Genomic DNA, 15,043 nt, shown 5'->3' with positions numbered 1-15,043 from the left:
ATTTAACGGCTTCCAGTTGGTCACATTGCAATGTGATATCATGTGTAATGAATACCTTAAAGAAGCTGCTCAGACCTCTAATGATGGACTGCTCTTATATTCTGTATCTGCTCCAATTGACTCATTCCCACCTGCAGAGGCTGAAAGGCCCAGTTAGAATCACTGTCTTTGATTCATCCAGACTCCCCATTCCTGCTGTATGTAGGAGCTCTGAGTGATGCATATGGATTGATGGACGCCATATCTTCCTGAATTATTTAACACCTCAGTGGTAGGCTGCAGTTTGTAGGCCTCCAGAGCAGTGTATTTGACACACTGCAGAGCAGCACAGAGGCGCCACCATAAGGTAATATCACCTTGCCTGTTCGCTCTGTACACCTCTGACTTCAGATTTAACTGTGAGTCATAATACCTCCATCAGTTCTCTCACGACTCTCTGTGTGTGGCGTTTGCTGTATAGCCTATACAATTTAGAAAGTTCTTCACACACTATGCATGTGTGCAAACCAACATACAGTATCCTATGTACATTTGTGATCTAGATATCAATATGCCACTATAAAACATATACACTGATATTTTTTATCATGCACTACAAATTTCATATTGCATTTTCTATGTTATACTATTTTGCCACAGATTCTTGCTTTGTTTTTGCCCTAAGATTATCTCTTATTTTATTGACTTTTTTAAGGTAAAATTAACAGGTAGAAATGTACATCAGACACCATCAGACACTGCCTACCAAGAGTCTGGGTCTGTCCGAGGTTTCTTCCTAAAAGGGAGTTTCTCCTCGCCACTGTCGCAGTAGCCACTGCTAATGCTTGCTCTTGGGGGAATTACTGGAATTGTTGGGGCTTTGTAAATTATAGAGTGTGGTCTAGACCTACTCTATCTGTAAAGTGTCTCGAGATAACTCTTGTTATGATTTGATACTATAAATAAAATTGAATTGAATTGAATTGTACATCTGCCTCTATTTTCTTAATTATTTCTTTTCATAATAATTTCTTTGGTCAAATGAATATTTTCCTTGTCCTGACTGTCATGCAACCATTATAACCTAAACAAACCAGTAAATGCTGTTACTGATTTTCAGTGGATGGCGTCATCCCAGAACAACGTTGCATTGAACTAATGTTGCATTCAGGTTTCACCTTGTAAAGTCAGTATTTCATCTGCATTTACCCTTTGCATTTATGACTAATGGTTGCTTCTACCACTGATAATGTAGGAATCAAACCTCATTCTGCAGCTGCACTCATTGTAAGTTACATCAAGTATTTGACTCAAATATAAATTGACTGTCTTTGCACTATAATGAGCATTGATGTCTTTTATGTGTTTTAATTCAGTGTGTTTGTTCAGTGTTTGTCTAGCAAACATCAAACACAAATAACTAGAAAATACAATGACAACTACTCTACAAAGGTAGCACACCCTTCTCACCAACATCTATTCTGATTCATTAGAATCATTTTTTGTTTTAAAAGTCCATATGGTCTAGAGTTAAACAGTATTGATTTGTCACGATTTAATGCAGAAGCTGGGTCAATAGTTGAAGTAATTCAATTGTGTTTATAGTATCAAATCATAACAAGCGTTATCTCAAGATACTTTACAGATAGAGTAGGTCTAGACCACACTATAAAAGATGTTGCATGTAACACAGTTGATGTCAGTTGTGTAGAGGACAGGAGACAGGGTAATATTCCGCATTACATTCTCACAATGCGTTTTCTTTTTCAGTTATGCCTCTGATATTTCTTTTCCTGTGCAATTCAGAGAAGTGTGAGATTAGTTTAATAGGTTCATCAAACTTTTGTGCACCTACATGACACCTCTTCATCTACACTGCATATTAAAGTCAGGACTCTTTGGGAAGACAGACAATGATCCTGAATTGTAGGAATGTAAACTACAGTAATAGCGTTAACATTGCTGTTTTCCCCTTACCAATTACCAAGCTACAGGGTCCAATACTCTCTTCTTGGACTCCAGAGACCTCGGTCATTGATTTACTAATGAGAAACATGGAGAGAATTGGAGATGCACAACGCTGATTGGAGAAGGTGGTTAACTGGTTAGGTAGTCTGGTCCCAGGCTCTGAGTACCACTAACCTTCAAATAAACAGCTGAATGCACTACAGAACATCACATCAACACACAAGATGAAAAGATGACGTAGAATGACAAAAACGTGACTTTTGGTTGTTTTTTTATAAAATGATATGAGTATAACACTTTTTGACATCAACATATCTCTTCATTAAACACAATATTAGAAGCCATAAAATCACATCTATCTGTTTACATAAACTTCAGGCACAAAGCCGTAATAGCATCTTTTGGTCATCTTAAACATTCTTAAATATTCATATATTTTTAAACATCCTTGCAAATTTCATACAGCAAATGAAGAAAGTGTTCAAATGGCAAATAAAGTGGTGAAAGAGCCATCTATTATCTCATGTGGTCCACTCAAACGTGACAATATCAAAGTGTCAACAAAGTATTGTTGGTGACTATGAGAACAACCAAGAAACACCAAGAGATCACAACGACCTGGTTGTTCACATACATTACAGCATTCCTCGCTCACAAAATGCAAAAACATGTCCTGCATCATGAGGACTAAAGCTGGATTCTCCAGACCCTAGTAATTTGTTAAAACACACACCTTAATGTTGAGCATCACATAACTCCAAAACAATTACAGTTAGATACAGCAAGCCAGTGTTACATTACAAAACAGAATGTGATGGGTGGCGGCTGGTACACAGAATTTATTGCAGTGCACACCAAACATCAATAAACAATGTCTTCTGAGCAATCGCCTTCAACCCTTTTTTGAATTGTCTCACATCACGACTGGCACCTGATTATGAAAGTTCATTTTATTATTTAAAATGGCAGAAGACGCTTATCTAAGAACAAAGCAGTGAGCCGAATGAAGACTATCAATGACTGTGAGGCGGCTGCATCTGAAACATTGAGCTGAGCAAATTCATGCAAACAAACACACACTAAAACTCTACGGTTCAACTTCACTCACGCTGTTTTTGTCTTATACAGTAGTGTATTATAGGCCTCGCTCCAGGAGAAGGAGACCTTTTTTTGCAAGCAGACATCTCCCTGAAACGGTACTGTCCATGAAAAATATGGCCTTTTATATTAATGTTAACACAGATCAACGACCCAAAATCCACAATAGTCTCACAGAAACAGTATACATATATATACAGTACATAAAACACATTTGAGAAACAGAATAGAATCTTGTTTTTAGAATACTTATAGTTTCAGTGCAATTAGAGTGGTATTTCAGAGAAAGACCCTATATGATGGTCAACTGCAGTGTCATCTGGCTCATGTTGTTCAAGTAGGTTGATGAGGTTTGGGTGCCTAAGAAGTACAACATAGGCCTGCAGTTTTCTTTGCTCTCTGTATAGTGAAGCCCTACAGTAGGTAGATGTGATGAGAGACATGAGAATCTAATGAGGATTGTTTTGCATTGCAATTAACTATTTCTTTACATTGGCTTTTTGAATCTAGTAACCGTTTTACTTGAATACACAGAATGGATTTAAATATCTAAGATAATGTTGTGCAATACGTGATGGAGAGTCTGTTTTCTGTAAGCAGACTTTCCACAACTGTCTGGTTTAAGAGTAGCCGCGCTCAGCATACATCTTTCCGGCCGGTTCCTGTACATACTCCTCCGTCTTATCCCAGTCCTGCACCCAGCCTCCGTTGAGCTGTGCAGTGGCCCCGTAGCTTTTAGCCGGACCGCCCATCGCGCCGTAACTCTGCGTAATGTCCCCCGTCTCTTCGGCAAGCTCATCCTCATCAATGAAACCACACTTCTCGTCGCTGGTTTCTTCAGGGTCAGCCCATGGCTGTTTCTCCCCAGATGCAAAGATCCCATAAAACACCACTCCCCCATAATGCACCAGGGCAGCAATGAGGAAGACATACTGCCACTCCTCCCGGGTCTAGAGACAGAAAACAGCAGTCTGGCTGAGTCAATTATTTAAGGCCCTGATAATGTGTTCTCTCAACTGACTTCTTACCATGAGCAGTGGGCTCCTAAAGGTTCTGCTAAAGTTCGCAAAGCTTTGGTTTCCCATGAAAGATTCCTGTTTCTGTGTTTATCTCTGTGCTCTTCCCACTGATTTGAAGTGGGTTCAGTAGTTGGAGAAAGATGATGTCATGCTATCTGTGTACCAATCAGGATTTAGAACCAAAGTCTGATGACAGTTGTGGGGTTGCCAGGCCACTGTCAATATCAAAGGTCATGTGTCAAATATGATCAAACTACACTCAGTCCTGATGAAGCAGTTTGAGTGTTAAGTGCTAATTCTAATCCTGTGTCCCTGTGTTTATTGTTCATTTATCTCTTGTTACTTGCCAAATATGTGTATTTTATATCAAAATGCCTCTCTTTTCTCTTCGTTTAAAACTTTGGGGCGGTTAAATATTGTACATGTATCCAGTCACATGTGATTTGGATCAACTAGCTAACCCCGGCCATCATATAAAGTGTTCATCATAAACAGTTCCAATCTGCATTAACATTCACATCACAGTATGAATAGAAATGGCTCACCTTGTTTTTTGTCATGGCTCCCACTATTAAAGGGCAGACCATCCCTGACAGGGTACCCACCCCGTTGGATATACCCATGAGGATGCTGGCATAGCGAGGAGCGATGTCTAGATGGTTGACATTGAAACCTACAGCAACAAAGAGTGAAAATTCAGAGTTTTGTGCTCTTTTGAATAACACAAAATAATTTGAACTAGAATCCATTGTTCTGAGACTCACCTGATATTGCAAATCCACTAAAACCCACCGCCAGAACTAAAAAAGAGATGGCCACCCCCTTACTGTGAGAAAAACCAACTACCAACAAGAGAGTGGCTTCCATACCAAACCCTAAAAACAACCAGAAGAGAGTCAACTGGTGAGGAATACTTCTATAATAATATGGTAACAGACAGAGAGTGGATTATCAAAGTCTCACCTCCGCAGTTCATGATTTTCCGGACCATAGTGGTGGACATGATGTTGTGGGTCCGCAGATAGTCCGCTAACTGGCCTCCTAATGGTACAACGATGGTCATGACCAAGTGAGGGAGCGCTGACACTACACCAACCTGAGAAACCATCAAAACACTTGTCTAAATCAAAAGTGACAGCCACAAAGAAACTGTCAAAGCAAAAGTGATTCTCTATTCTCAGACCCAATCGTTGTGTCTGTTTCAACCTCTGACTGCAGCATCACATCCGAGCAATAATTCACCTGCATTAATCATAGCAGCACATCCTGAAGCCGAATTACACCTGCCAAACCAGCTTGATTCATGCTTCACACTCTCCAGCGAGGGTAAAGATTATGAAATTTTAAGATTAACTAGAAGCTTTGTCTGACACCTACATTCATGGACAGCAGGATCAGAAAAGTACCAAACCACAGCACTTTCAGAAGCAATTATTGTAAAATTGCCCCGACAAATAACACAATTTGCTTCAAAATCAGTGTTCAAATCGCTCGATGGTGTTTTTTGCCCCCAACTGCTCCTGCCAGGCAGCGCTGCGACCGCTGACTTCAAGGCACCTAACCCTAACCTTAACCTTAACCTTAAACTTAAACTTAACCATAAACATAACCAGTGCCTCCCAACGGTGCCTATCAGGCAGCGCTGCCTGGAAGGCACCGTTGGGGGCAAAAAACACTGATAAACGGTCAAATCTGTTTTCTTAACCTAAGTGAAAGATTCCCAAAAGAGTAAGATTATGCCACTTAATGTTTTGTGAAAGGGCTCACTAAAAGAATTTTAACTGTGACTCAACTTAAAAAATGAGGTAATGATTCCCACATTCCATTTTCAGATTAAATCAACATAAATGTATTCAGTAATAAGTCAAGGTAAACCATTTAAACTGTAAAAGCTCAAGCACTTTACTACATGCACTCAATATAAGTCACTCTCTTTTAGCTCTGTTTTTGGTCTCTACCAACCAGTGGTGGAAGAAGTATTCAGATCCTTTACTTAAGTAAAAGTACTAATACCACACTGTAAAAACAAAACAATGCCATGAGAGCTGTGAGAGTGAACCAAAACAGTAGTTGCGGGTCGGGCAGCTAAACAATGAGCTAACACTCACTATGAAGCTCCGTAAAGCCGAGGAGCTGCAGATTCCAGAGATAATTCTTTGTACTGTAGGTCCGTCACTACGAGCGATCCCTTTCACATTGTCATGTTTTCACATTGTCATTCCATACATTGTTATTATAAAAACTATTGATTATAGCTGCTTTAATATTGAGAATCACACTTTCATTAAATTTTAAAATCAAGAATACATTTCAAATTACAAAATGAATGAACAACAGCATTGTTATACATTTCAGCGCCTAATAGGATAGATCAAAGCAGTGATATCAAGAAGGTTCTTAATTTTCAATTCATATCTGAGAAATCTTATTTTGTAATCTTGAACATTAGATTACATGACATTGAAAGATATTTGTTGGCTGACACTAGGCATAATTGGGTTTATTTACCTTGCTGATTTCAAAGCCAAACACCTCTTCAAAGTATGCAGGCTGGCTAATGAGAAGCAGATAAAAAGTCCAGCTCCTGCAGAAGTTGGCCACAATGATTGCATAGACGGGCATGGAGGTGAAGAATTTCCTCCAGGGGGTCTTGTATTTCTGTTAAAACAAACAGAGAATCAGCTGGACGTACAGCACTTGGCGTGGTGTTACAGATCAATGGATACAGACTGAGAACTCACTTCCATTGCACCCATCAGCTGAGCACTTTCACCGATGCTCTCCTCGATGTAACGCCGCTCCTCGTCTGTGATGGTTGGGTGCTCCGCTGGGCTCTCATAGGACACCAAGACCCAGAACATGTACCAAAATATCCCAAAGCATCCTGAACAGATCATGAGAGAGATGAACATGCCAGTCATTGCAAACTCATGCTGTGGTGCCAACCGTTGCTCAGACCCACAGAACAGTATTTTAAATTCTAGTGGAGATCCCAATGTTTGTTAAATATATAAAATATGTCAGACTGTATAAAATGATGCACAAAATATGTAGAATTGATAGAATGGTGTAGCCATAACAACGGCTGTAGCAGTAAAATTTCTGAGTGTATCAAATTGAGCAAGGGTGCGAGTTAGAGCTTATGAATTGAACTTTTCATTTGTAAGAAAGAGCTTCTGTTGTTCTTTGAAAAGTTGCATAGCCTCACTTCAAGGTGTTAATACAGTGAAACTCACCATACAAATAGAAGACAGAGGGCCATCCAGTGTACTGGACCAGGATCCCAGCCAGAGGCATGGCTATCACTGCACCAGCATATGATCCTGAACAAGACAAAATATTATGACCGGGCAGAATTTGATCCATGCTGCTTATTCAGAGAGCAGTATCGTCCCAGTGTGTTCAGTACACATTTACACACACATTTGAGTAGCAGTATTTTGTTATTCTAAACCTGCATTGCAGTGTATGAAGTAATATGATGATAAGTCTCTATGACACTAATGAGCCAATCACAGAAACATGAGTATGTGTGTAGATTTTGTACCACAGAAGGAGATGGTTGCCAGACGACTTCTTTCCAGTGGTGGAGCCCATTTACTCCAGATCCCGTGGCAGGCTGGATAAGTCACTCCCTGCACGGAGACAAATGACATTACAGTCACAGTCTGAACACACAAGGATCATTTTTCTTTAACTTTATTGTGTTTTTCTTAATCTTCTTCATTATTTTACATCTATTTTTCCACTTTCAGTCAATAGAATTTATGCAATGTAACTCAATAATGCTGTCTGTTCTCTTTTGCCAAAGACATGCAAGACAAATTGCAGTTAATAACAAACAAGCGGACGTGCATTGTACCTAACCTTTCTAATAGAGACTAATGGGTTAGGTGTGAGTCAGTGCAGATTCAGGCTGCCCACTTCATGAAAAAAACAAACTGAATTTGCTCCCATTAAATCTTCATTACACACTAAGTGGCATACAATCAACCATTGATAGACACAAATTGCTGGGGCTTGCAGTGGGAGACACCCTGAAATGCTAATGTTTAATTTGCAGTAATAAGTCGATGGGTGCTGAACACAGGCGGCTCGCTCTCTTAACAGTCATGAGCTGCTATTGAAACGACAGCGTGCAGCAAAAAACAAAATCACAAAGGAGGATGACCTTCAGTCTGATAATAGCATCTCTCGCTGAAATCTTTTCATTTCTGTTGAGCTGTGGGAGCCGCCCACATCAAGTGGTTTTTATCTCTTTTGTTCTAGATGTTTCTATGTGAACATGGAGCTGTTTTGGCCAGGGAAACCAACATAAATAAGCCCTGCTATTCAGAGGTTTATGCTGTTTGCTGTACTGATCTGACAATTGTATACAGTATATTGAATGGAAGCTCTCCATAATGGGTTTCGTGTTCTAGAGCAAATTCAAATAGAAAGCCAAGGAGTTCAGTATGAAAAGGAGGATGGTCAAACTGTAAAACGTGGTCAAATACAGAATGTCAGGACAATTTCATTAGGGGTTTAGTTTAGCTCTCAGCTTGATAATGAGGCATCATTTGTTGACTCTTTTAAAGGTCAGGATCTGATGTACAAACTGTGGATACGTACCTCCACCAACCCTTGTAATATCCTCACAAAGATGACACATCCATAGTGAGTCCGGGCGGCAGAGGGAATGAACATGTTCAGGATGGATGTCAGCACGATGGCAGCACCGAAAACTCTGGATAAACAGTGTGTTGGAATTATTTGCCAGAATATCATCAAAACAAGATAATCTTATTCAAGCATGATACAGCATGGCAGCAATATTGATTCAAGCGCTTTAAAGACATTAAAACATTAGATACGCAATAAGATATCCATACAATGTTCAAGTTAACTGTATGATACTTCACATACTGGAACAATAAACACTGATAAGGAAGATACATCAATCCTAATTGATGTCACACACACACACACACACACACACACACACACACACACACACACACACACACACACACACACAGTTATTGAGTTTCCAGTGAGCACAGGAGGTGTTTGCAGCAGAAGGGGGGCTCAGCTGACTTGGCATGATGAAGCTCATCAAAGATGTGCATCTTCTTTAGGCTCAATTTCCCTCATGAGAAACTTAGCAATCTTATAATGTGGATGTACAAGGCCTTATCCTACTTTAGTTTCTTTTTATAGCATCACTCTTGTATTTACAGAATTTTCAAATAGCACATTGCACATTTGTTCTGTTCCCATTGTCTAATTGTAGCTGACTAATCAGTTGTTAGTAAAATAATGTGATAAAGAGGCAGTATGGCCATTAAAATCATACAACAAGCATTACTTAGAACTGCATTTCACACACGGCTTTGGCTGGTGTGGTTGCCATGCCTCTGAACATAAAGGATTAGACATGGTGGTCCCATGGGAGCTCATTAACATGAGGAGGCACGCCTGGTGGGCATCAGCTAAATCCCCAGTTTATCTGCTGTAAGGTCAGGCTCCTTTATTCAAACCATGAGACCAACATCCAAATAGTACACCTACATTTCCATTAGAAATTAAAAAATAGGAACATATCTACACATTTCCTCATACCCCCACCCGCACTATTTATTCGTAGTTTATTTCCAAAAATGGTCGCGTGCAGTTACCTGTTTGCAGCCAGTCTTGAGGAGATGTATCCTCCTGGAATCTGAGTAACTATGTAGCCCCAGAAGAAGGAGCCATGAATCATCCCCACGGTCTCTGGGCCCCAGTTGAATTTCGCTTTCTTTCAGAGAAAAATAAAGACACATTTTAATCATAAAAAAAAGGAAACCAATGTAACATGGTGAACTCGTTAAAATGCTTCTTATCTAAATGTGAAATACTGTCAGTGGAAAATAGTGTAATAGTAGAAAGATATCTGGATCTATGTTATGTGATGCTTTATTACCTTTGCAGCGACACCAGTGGTAAATAACGTGATCGATCACATAATTAAAGCACATAATAAGCAGATTTTTAGGAAAATTAAGAATAAAAATAAAGCAACCTACACGTATTTGCTTGTACTTTGCTACTGTAACATACATGCTCAGTACAAGAAATGCAATATAAACTCAATTAAGGTTCTCCAGGTGTGCTTAAAAACCTATTGATACTCTAGGCTCTGGCCCTCATCACTTATTAAGCATGTGGGGCTCGTGCATGGGGCGGGGGGGAGTTTACAGGCACCTCTGTGATGATGATCTTGCCGTTTTCATGGATCGTGCTGTTATTGACCATGCTGACGATGGCCACACCCAAGTTACACCGGATACCGAAGGAGATGCAGAAGCCGAGCCCACTGAGCATAGCGATGATGTATCTGCGCGGAAGCCCGAAGCATGTGCAGTCACACAGGGGCTTCTTCCGCTCCTGGTCCGCCCTGGGTCTCCCATCCTCCGTCAGCTCGATCGCATCACCTGTCTGCTGCCGCTTTTCCAACCTCCTGCACGACACGAGCTGATTATATATGCTCTTTTTTTCTTTTTTAGGTTATCCAATGTCGACATGTCGGATATGTGGAATCAAACATGCAGGCAGATTTAGCTGCATTTAAAGGAGCGAGAACTATCAGTGGAAAATATGTGATTTCGTTGATTTTCTTCAACAAAAAAACTCGTGCATTTATTCATATGCCTCTTACAGGCTGTTTGCAGCCTATGCTACAGAGGAAATTATGCTTGCGTCTTTACTTCGTGCTCTTTCAACGAGAGGCCTTCTTTATTTTTTTCTTTTAATTTGCCTCAGGCCCGTTTGGAAGCCTGCTCCCTTTTAGTTAAAGTCAAAATGTTTTTTATTCGTTCCCTGCTGAAATTCTTCATGTTTCTGTAAAAGAAAGACTCGTTGGCAAACGAGGAAAAAATTACCTTCATACCGCATTGCAGCAATATCAACATCCTCGTTGTTTAGAGTAAATTTTGCCCCTTTTTTATATTAGGTCTCATACATGTGGCCTTGGTATTTTGCTTTGCCTTTCACTTCAAATTTGTACAAAGAAATTTAAGTTTATTTAAAAAACTAAGCATTGAAACGTGAAGGCCTCATCCAGTAAAATACGAGGCCTGCCACAGCTTAAATGAAACCAACAGATTTTTTTTCTTGCATAGCTTTGAACGTTTCAATGTTGCAGCATGAAATCAAGTTCAACATCTGAAAGCCATTTAAGGAGTAAAAAAAATAAAGGAATGTTGCATGCTTGCACAAAATGGTCATTTAAAGTATCTGTATTTGTTTTAAAGCTCGTGTTTCCAGATGATTTGTGTAAAAAAGGTTTGGTTTTTCGGCTTAATATTCAAACAAAGGCCATTTTTATTCGCCTTTCCAATCAGAATTAATAAATAATAAAATGTTATAAATGTGAAAACTGCTCCTCTACATCCTTCTCCCTTTCTCTGATTTCAAATTGAATAGATCTGTTTGCTTTCCAGTCAGTTATCAGTTTTCTTTTGGACTACATTTCATTTAGGTCCTTCTGACAGTATAAAGAATAAAGGAAGTCAATTGATATGAAGTCCATCGATCTTGGATTAATACAGTTAGATACATAAGGTAATAGATATCCTCCGACCTTGTGTCACGACTCGTTCTGTTTCATTAATTATTAAAAAACACCCACAGCAGCTGGTGGAGGGGATCATCCTCCAGGGAAATATCTGATCCTTAAATATTCGGGTCACACGACTCTGCTTTCAGCATCCTGTCCGTGATTCATCTCATAAAGAAGAGATTTCCCTCATGATTTCATTGTAATTCAGTCATAAGCACATTTAAAGCCAGTGCATGTTTTATCTGTGATCTTAACATCTGGACATTTTTCAATTTTTAATTTCTGACAACAGATTCATACTGTCATAAAAAGACATGCAGAAATGGGAATTTCTTTCGCCTTACCTGTAAATTTTCCCGAGGGCCTTTCCTGCGATCTGTTTTATTCCCTCCTTAGTGGTAGGGGCAGCTTTCTCGGTGCCTGGCTCCATATTCAAATTATCTTAATTTTTTTTATAGTACTATAACAAATGGCAGTGCTGCATTAATGAGCATATTGTTAAGATATTAATCCAAATAACGCGCTTCTGTTTTTTAAGCAGAAAACGTCTCGATGTCATAAAAAGATGAGCCAGAAAATGGAGAAAGAGGGGGAACACGTTCAGTCTGAAAGGGCTGGTTTCACAGTCACAAAACAGCAGTCAAATAAGTCCGCTTTTGCCTTGCGCAATGTTAATCCATGCAGTGCCATCTTAAGATCCAAGCAGCAATTCGAAAACAGCAACACAGAAAATAGAGTTTTTTTTGTTGTTTTTTTCTTTGAGAAATCGAGGTGGAAAAAGTGAAAATCTTCAGCCGGTGCAGTTCAGCGGAGCTCCGGTCTAATCTGAGGTGAGGATCTCCGGTGAGGCAGCAGCCGGAGGAGGTTTCAGCACCGCGGACAGCGCACAGCTCATCTACCTGTCAGCAGCTCCGTGCAGCGCCCCTCCTCCCTCCGCTCCCTCCTCTAATTCAATTACTACTACTGTTAACGGTGACAATTGCCAATTGCATAACCGCTCTCCTTAACTTAGGTAGACTATATATAACTGAATAAAAAAGGATTTCAGGACTAGCTCCGACCACTTATAAATACCTTGCTGCTGCAGGCACAAAGCAATGACCCCCCAACATCCGGTTATTTCTCGGTTTTAGTTTGACCTGCGGCGTTTACGCACAGTGTAAAACTTCAGGGACACGTTTAGGCAGAAAGATTTGTTTTCACTAAAATGTATAAACTGAGCATTTTAATGTTGTTTACTGAATAAAAGAAAAACATGCCATTCACACATGTGGAACGAGACCGTAAAGTACAGTATGCAGTCAACCACGCAGAGGCAGTGTTGTGTAAGGAAGCTAAGGAGACCAAATCTCTGATTTGAGATAAAGGAGACTGAGAAGTGGAAACCATTGTTATACAGTGTATTTATCGTATTCCAGTAATCAAAGAAAACAAAGGGCATACAAACAGTTTTATATACAGTTTAATTGTGCACAAAGAACATTGTTGATTTAGCCTAAATTTATTCAGCTCATTAAGATCCAGGTGCAGGCAGTGCGCACACAGGTGTGACAGTAGACATCCCCTGTCTTTTCCTCACCGTCATCCTGGTCCGCTTAGATATCATTGACGCCACCTGGATGCCTGGACACTGGGAAAACATGACAGTAAAAATGCCGTAAAACTCCTTTCTGAACTGGCGGCCCATGAAGCAGCTGAACAGAGGGTTCACGCAGGTGAAGAGGCTACAGAAGCACATCTCCAAGGCGAAGGCCAGGTCTGCATGCTGCCAGGAGGCGGGGCTGTCAGGGTAGACTGCCCGCACCACGATGGCCGCGTTGCGGCTCAGGTGGTAGGGCAGGTAGAACAAAGCAAAGAAAACCAGTGCTGCGCTCAGCGCCCGCCGGAGCCGCCGTTGCTTGTTGTGCGGGTCGGGGCGGCAGGGCCGGTGGCGCAGCTCTCTGACACTGCGCAGGCCACAGTAGCAGACGCAGAGCAGCGGGAAAAGGAATCCGATGATGGAACAACACATGGAAAAGGGGAGGCTCTCCCCGGTCTCACTCAGCAGTATGTACAGGGTACAGACGGTGCGGTTGCTCCCAGGGCAAGTCTGGATCAGAGTCATATTGGCAACAGGTATGCTGAGCATCAGAGTGGCCACCCATACCGCCACACACAGCAGGCAGGTCTGCCTCCGGCCCAGCAGCACCAGTGAGCGCAGCGGGTGCACAATGGCCAGGTATCGGTCCACACTGATGCAGGTGACGAAGAAGATGCTGAGGTAGAAGTAGTTGTGGTAGAACATCCTCACACCCATGCAGAGTGGCAGCCCCAGCTTCCAGTACAGCTGGTCCAGGTGGTAGTAGATGAGGTAAGGCAAGGCCAGCAGCCACGAGGTGTCAGCCAGGGTCAGGTTGAAGAGGAACACCGTGCTGCGGGTCCAGCGCCGTAGGCGGTGGAGGAAAACCCAGAGGGAGAGCAGGTTGAGGGGAAGCCCGAGGATCAGCACCGTCAGGAAGAAGGACGGCATCACGTAGAGCAGGACCACCGGTAAACCTCGATGTGTGTCCAGGTCGCAGAAGGCTTCCTCAGAAGGCTGGATGTTAATGGGCACAGAGGTTCAACTTGGAGTTTACAATGCAGATCTATTACAAGATAGTTTGTATCCTCTCTTTCCTAATCTAAAGCTTAATTTAATAGTCAACACTTGGGCATCGGTACACAAAACATTAAATACGGACAACATTTGCCCTAAAAGAAAAATATGCAGCTTATAAACCATCGTTTGCCATAATTACATTACTCTGTTTAAAATCAGTTGTTTCATAAATGTTATCCACACTTTCCAACCTACCTGAACCTGAGTGTTGCCCATGTCTTTGTTTAAGTGTCTTCTCGGTGTGCCAAGTGAAACGACCATGCCTACATATTTTGGTGTAAAACACACCCACCAGTGTGAACAAACACTGAATACTTATCAGTGTTCTCTCGGGCCATCTGTTATGTGAACAGAAACTTCCATGCCCTCAGCAGAGGAGCCGATGGGCTACAGTATCCTTTATTCACACATACACCATTTGGAATAACATTCCCCATCACATCAGAACACTACCATCCATCACATATTTCAAAAAGGCATACTAACTGTACCTTCTCAACAGTTACACTTGTACTCAGTGATTGTTCATGTATTGTCCAAGTCTTGTTAGCACTGTCTGTAATGTTGTTTTAGTTGTCTGTATCTGTCTAGCCCATGCTACTATCCTGTTCATGTGTTTTTGTCTTCATGTGCCATAACTATGTCCTATGTTCCATGTCTCTGCAGAACAGGAACCTGCTGGAAACCAGTTTTTAAACTGTAACTAAATGTTACTTTTTTTATCCTTTCCTGTTGAATACATTTTGAAAAGAAATGAAAAAG

At 41.0% G+C, this 15,043-nt stretch overlaps 2 protein-coding genes across 2 annotated transcripts; both read right to left on the bottom strand.

The window, feature by feature from the left end:
• Positions 1 to 2,201: 2,201 nt before the first annotated feature.
• On the bottom strand, positions 2,202 to 12,619 carry LOC120564062 (vesicular glutamate transporter 2.1-like). The gene is made up of 12 exons (XM_039808724.1): positions 11,988 to 12,619; positions 10,287 to 10,542; positions 9,722 to 9,840; positions 8,676 to 8,790; positions 7,612 to 7,699; positions 7,301 to 7,387; positions 6,806 to 6,948; positions 6,573 to 6,722; positions 5,028 to 5,160; positions 4,829 to 4,939; positions 4,610 to 4,737; positions 2,202 to 3,995 (listed from the first exon to the last, which is right to left on the bottom strand). Exons 1-12 carry the CDS (start codon positions 12,071 to 12,073, stop codon positions 3,666 to 3,668), a joined length of 1,746 nt encoding a protein of 581 aa, XP_039664658.1. The 5' UTR covers positions 12,074 to 12,619; the 3' UTR covers positions 2,202 to 3,665.
• A 439-nt stretch (positions 12,620 to 13,058) lies between these two features.
• LOC120564072 (P2Y purinoceptor 3-like) lies at positions 13,059 to 14,948 on the bottom strand. Its single transcript, XM_039808750.1, has 2 exons — positions 14,477 to 14,948; positions 13,059 to 14,218 (listed from the first exon to the last, which is right to left on the bottom strand). Exons 1-2 carry the CDS (start codon positions 14,540 to 14,542, stop codon positions 13,157 to 13,159), a joined length of 1,128 nt encoding a protein of 375 aa, XP_039664684.1. The 5' UTR covers positions 14,543 to 14,948; the 3' UTR covers positions 13,059 to 13,156.
• Positions 14,949 to 15,043: the final 95 nt, after the last annotated feature.

The sequence above is a fragment of the Perca fluviatilis genome, chromosome 8, assembly GCF_010015445.1.
Source record: "Perca fluviatilis chromosome 8, GENO_Pfluv_1.0, whole genome shotgun sequence".
NCBI classification, from domain to species: domain Eukaryota; kingdom Metazoa; phylum Chordata; class Actinopteri; order Perciformes; family Percidae; genus Perca; species Perca fluviatilis.
The sequence above is the reverse complement of the archived record's forward strand: the minus strand, read 5'-3'. Positions and strand labels throughout refer to the sequence as shown.

Coding starts and splice junctions, on each gene's coding strand:
- LOC120564062 (XM_039808724.1), bottom strand. CDS start 12,073: ATGGAGCCAGGCACCGAGAAAGCTGCCCCTACCACTAAGGAGGGAATA. Junction 9,841..10,286: donor GCAAGATCATCATCACAGAG/GTGCCTGTAAAC, acceptor TTTCTCTGAAAG/AAAGCGAAATTCAACTGGGG. Junction 7,700..8,675: donor TATTACAAGGGTTGGTGGAG/GTACGTATCCAC, acceptor GTCTCCGTGCAG/GGAGTGACTTATCCAGCCTG.
- LOC120564072 (XM_039808750.1), bottom strand. CDS start 14,542: ATGGTCGTTTCACTTGGCACACCGAGAAGACACTTAAACAAAGACATG. Junction 14,219..14,476: donor TGGGCAACACTCAGGTTCAG/GTAGGTTGGAAA, acceptor ATTAACATCCAG/CCTTCTGAGGAAGCCTTCTG.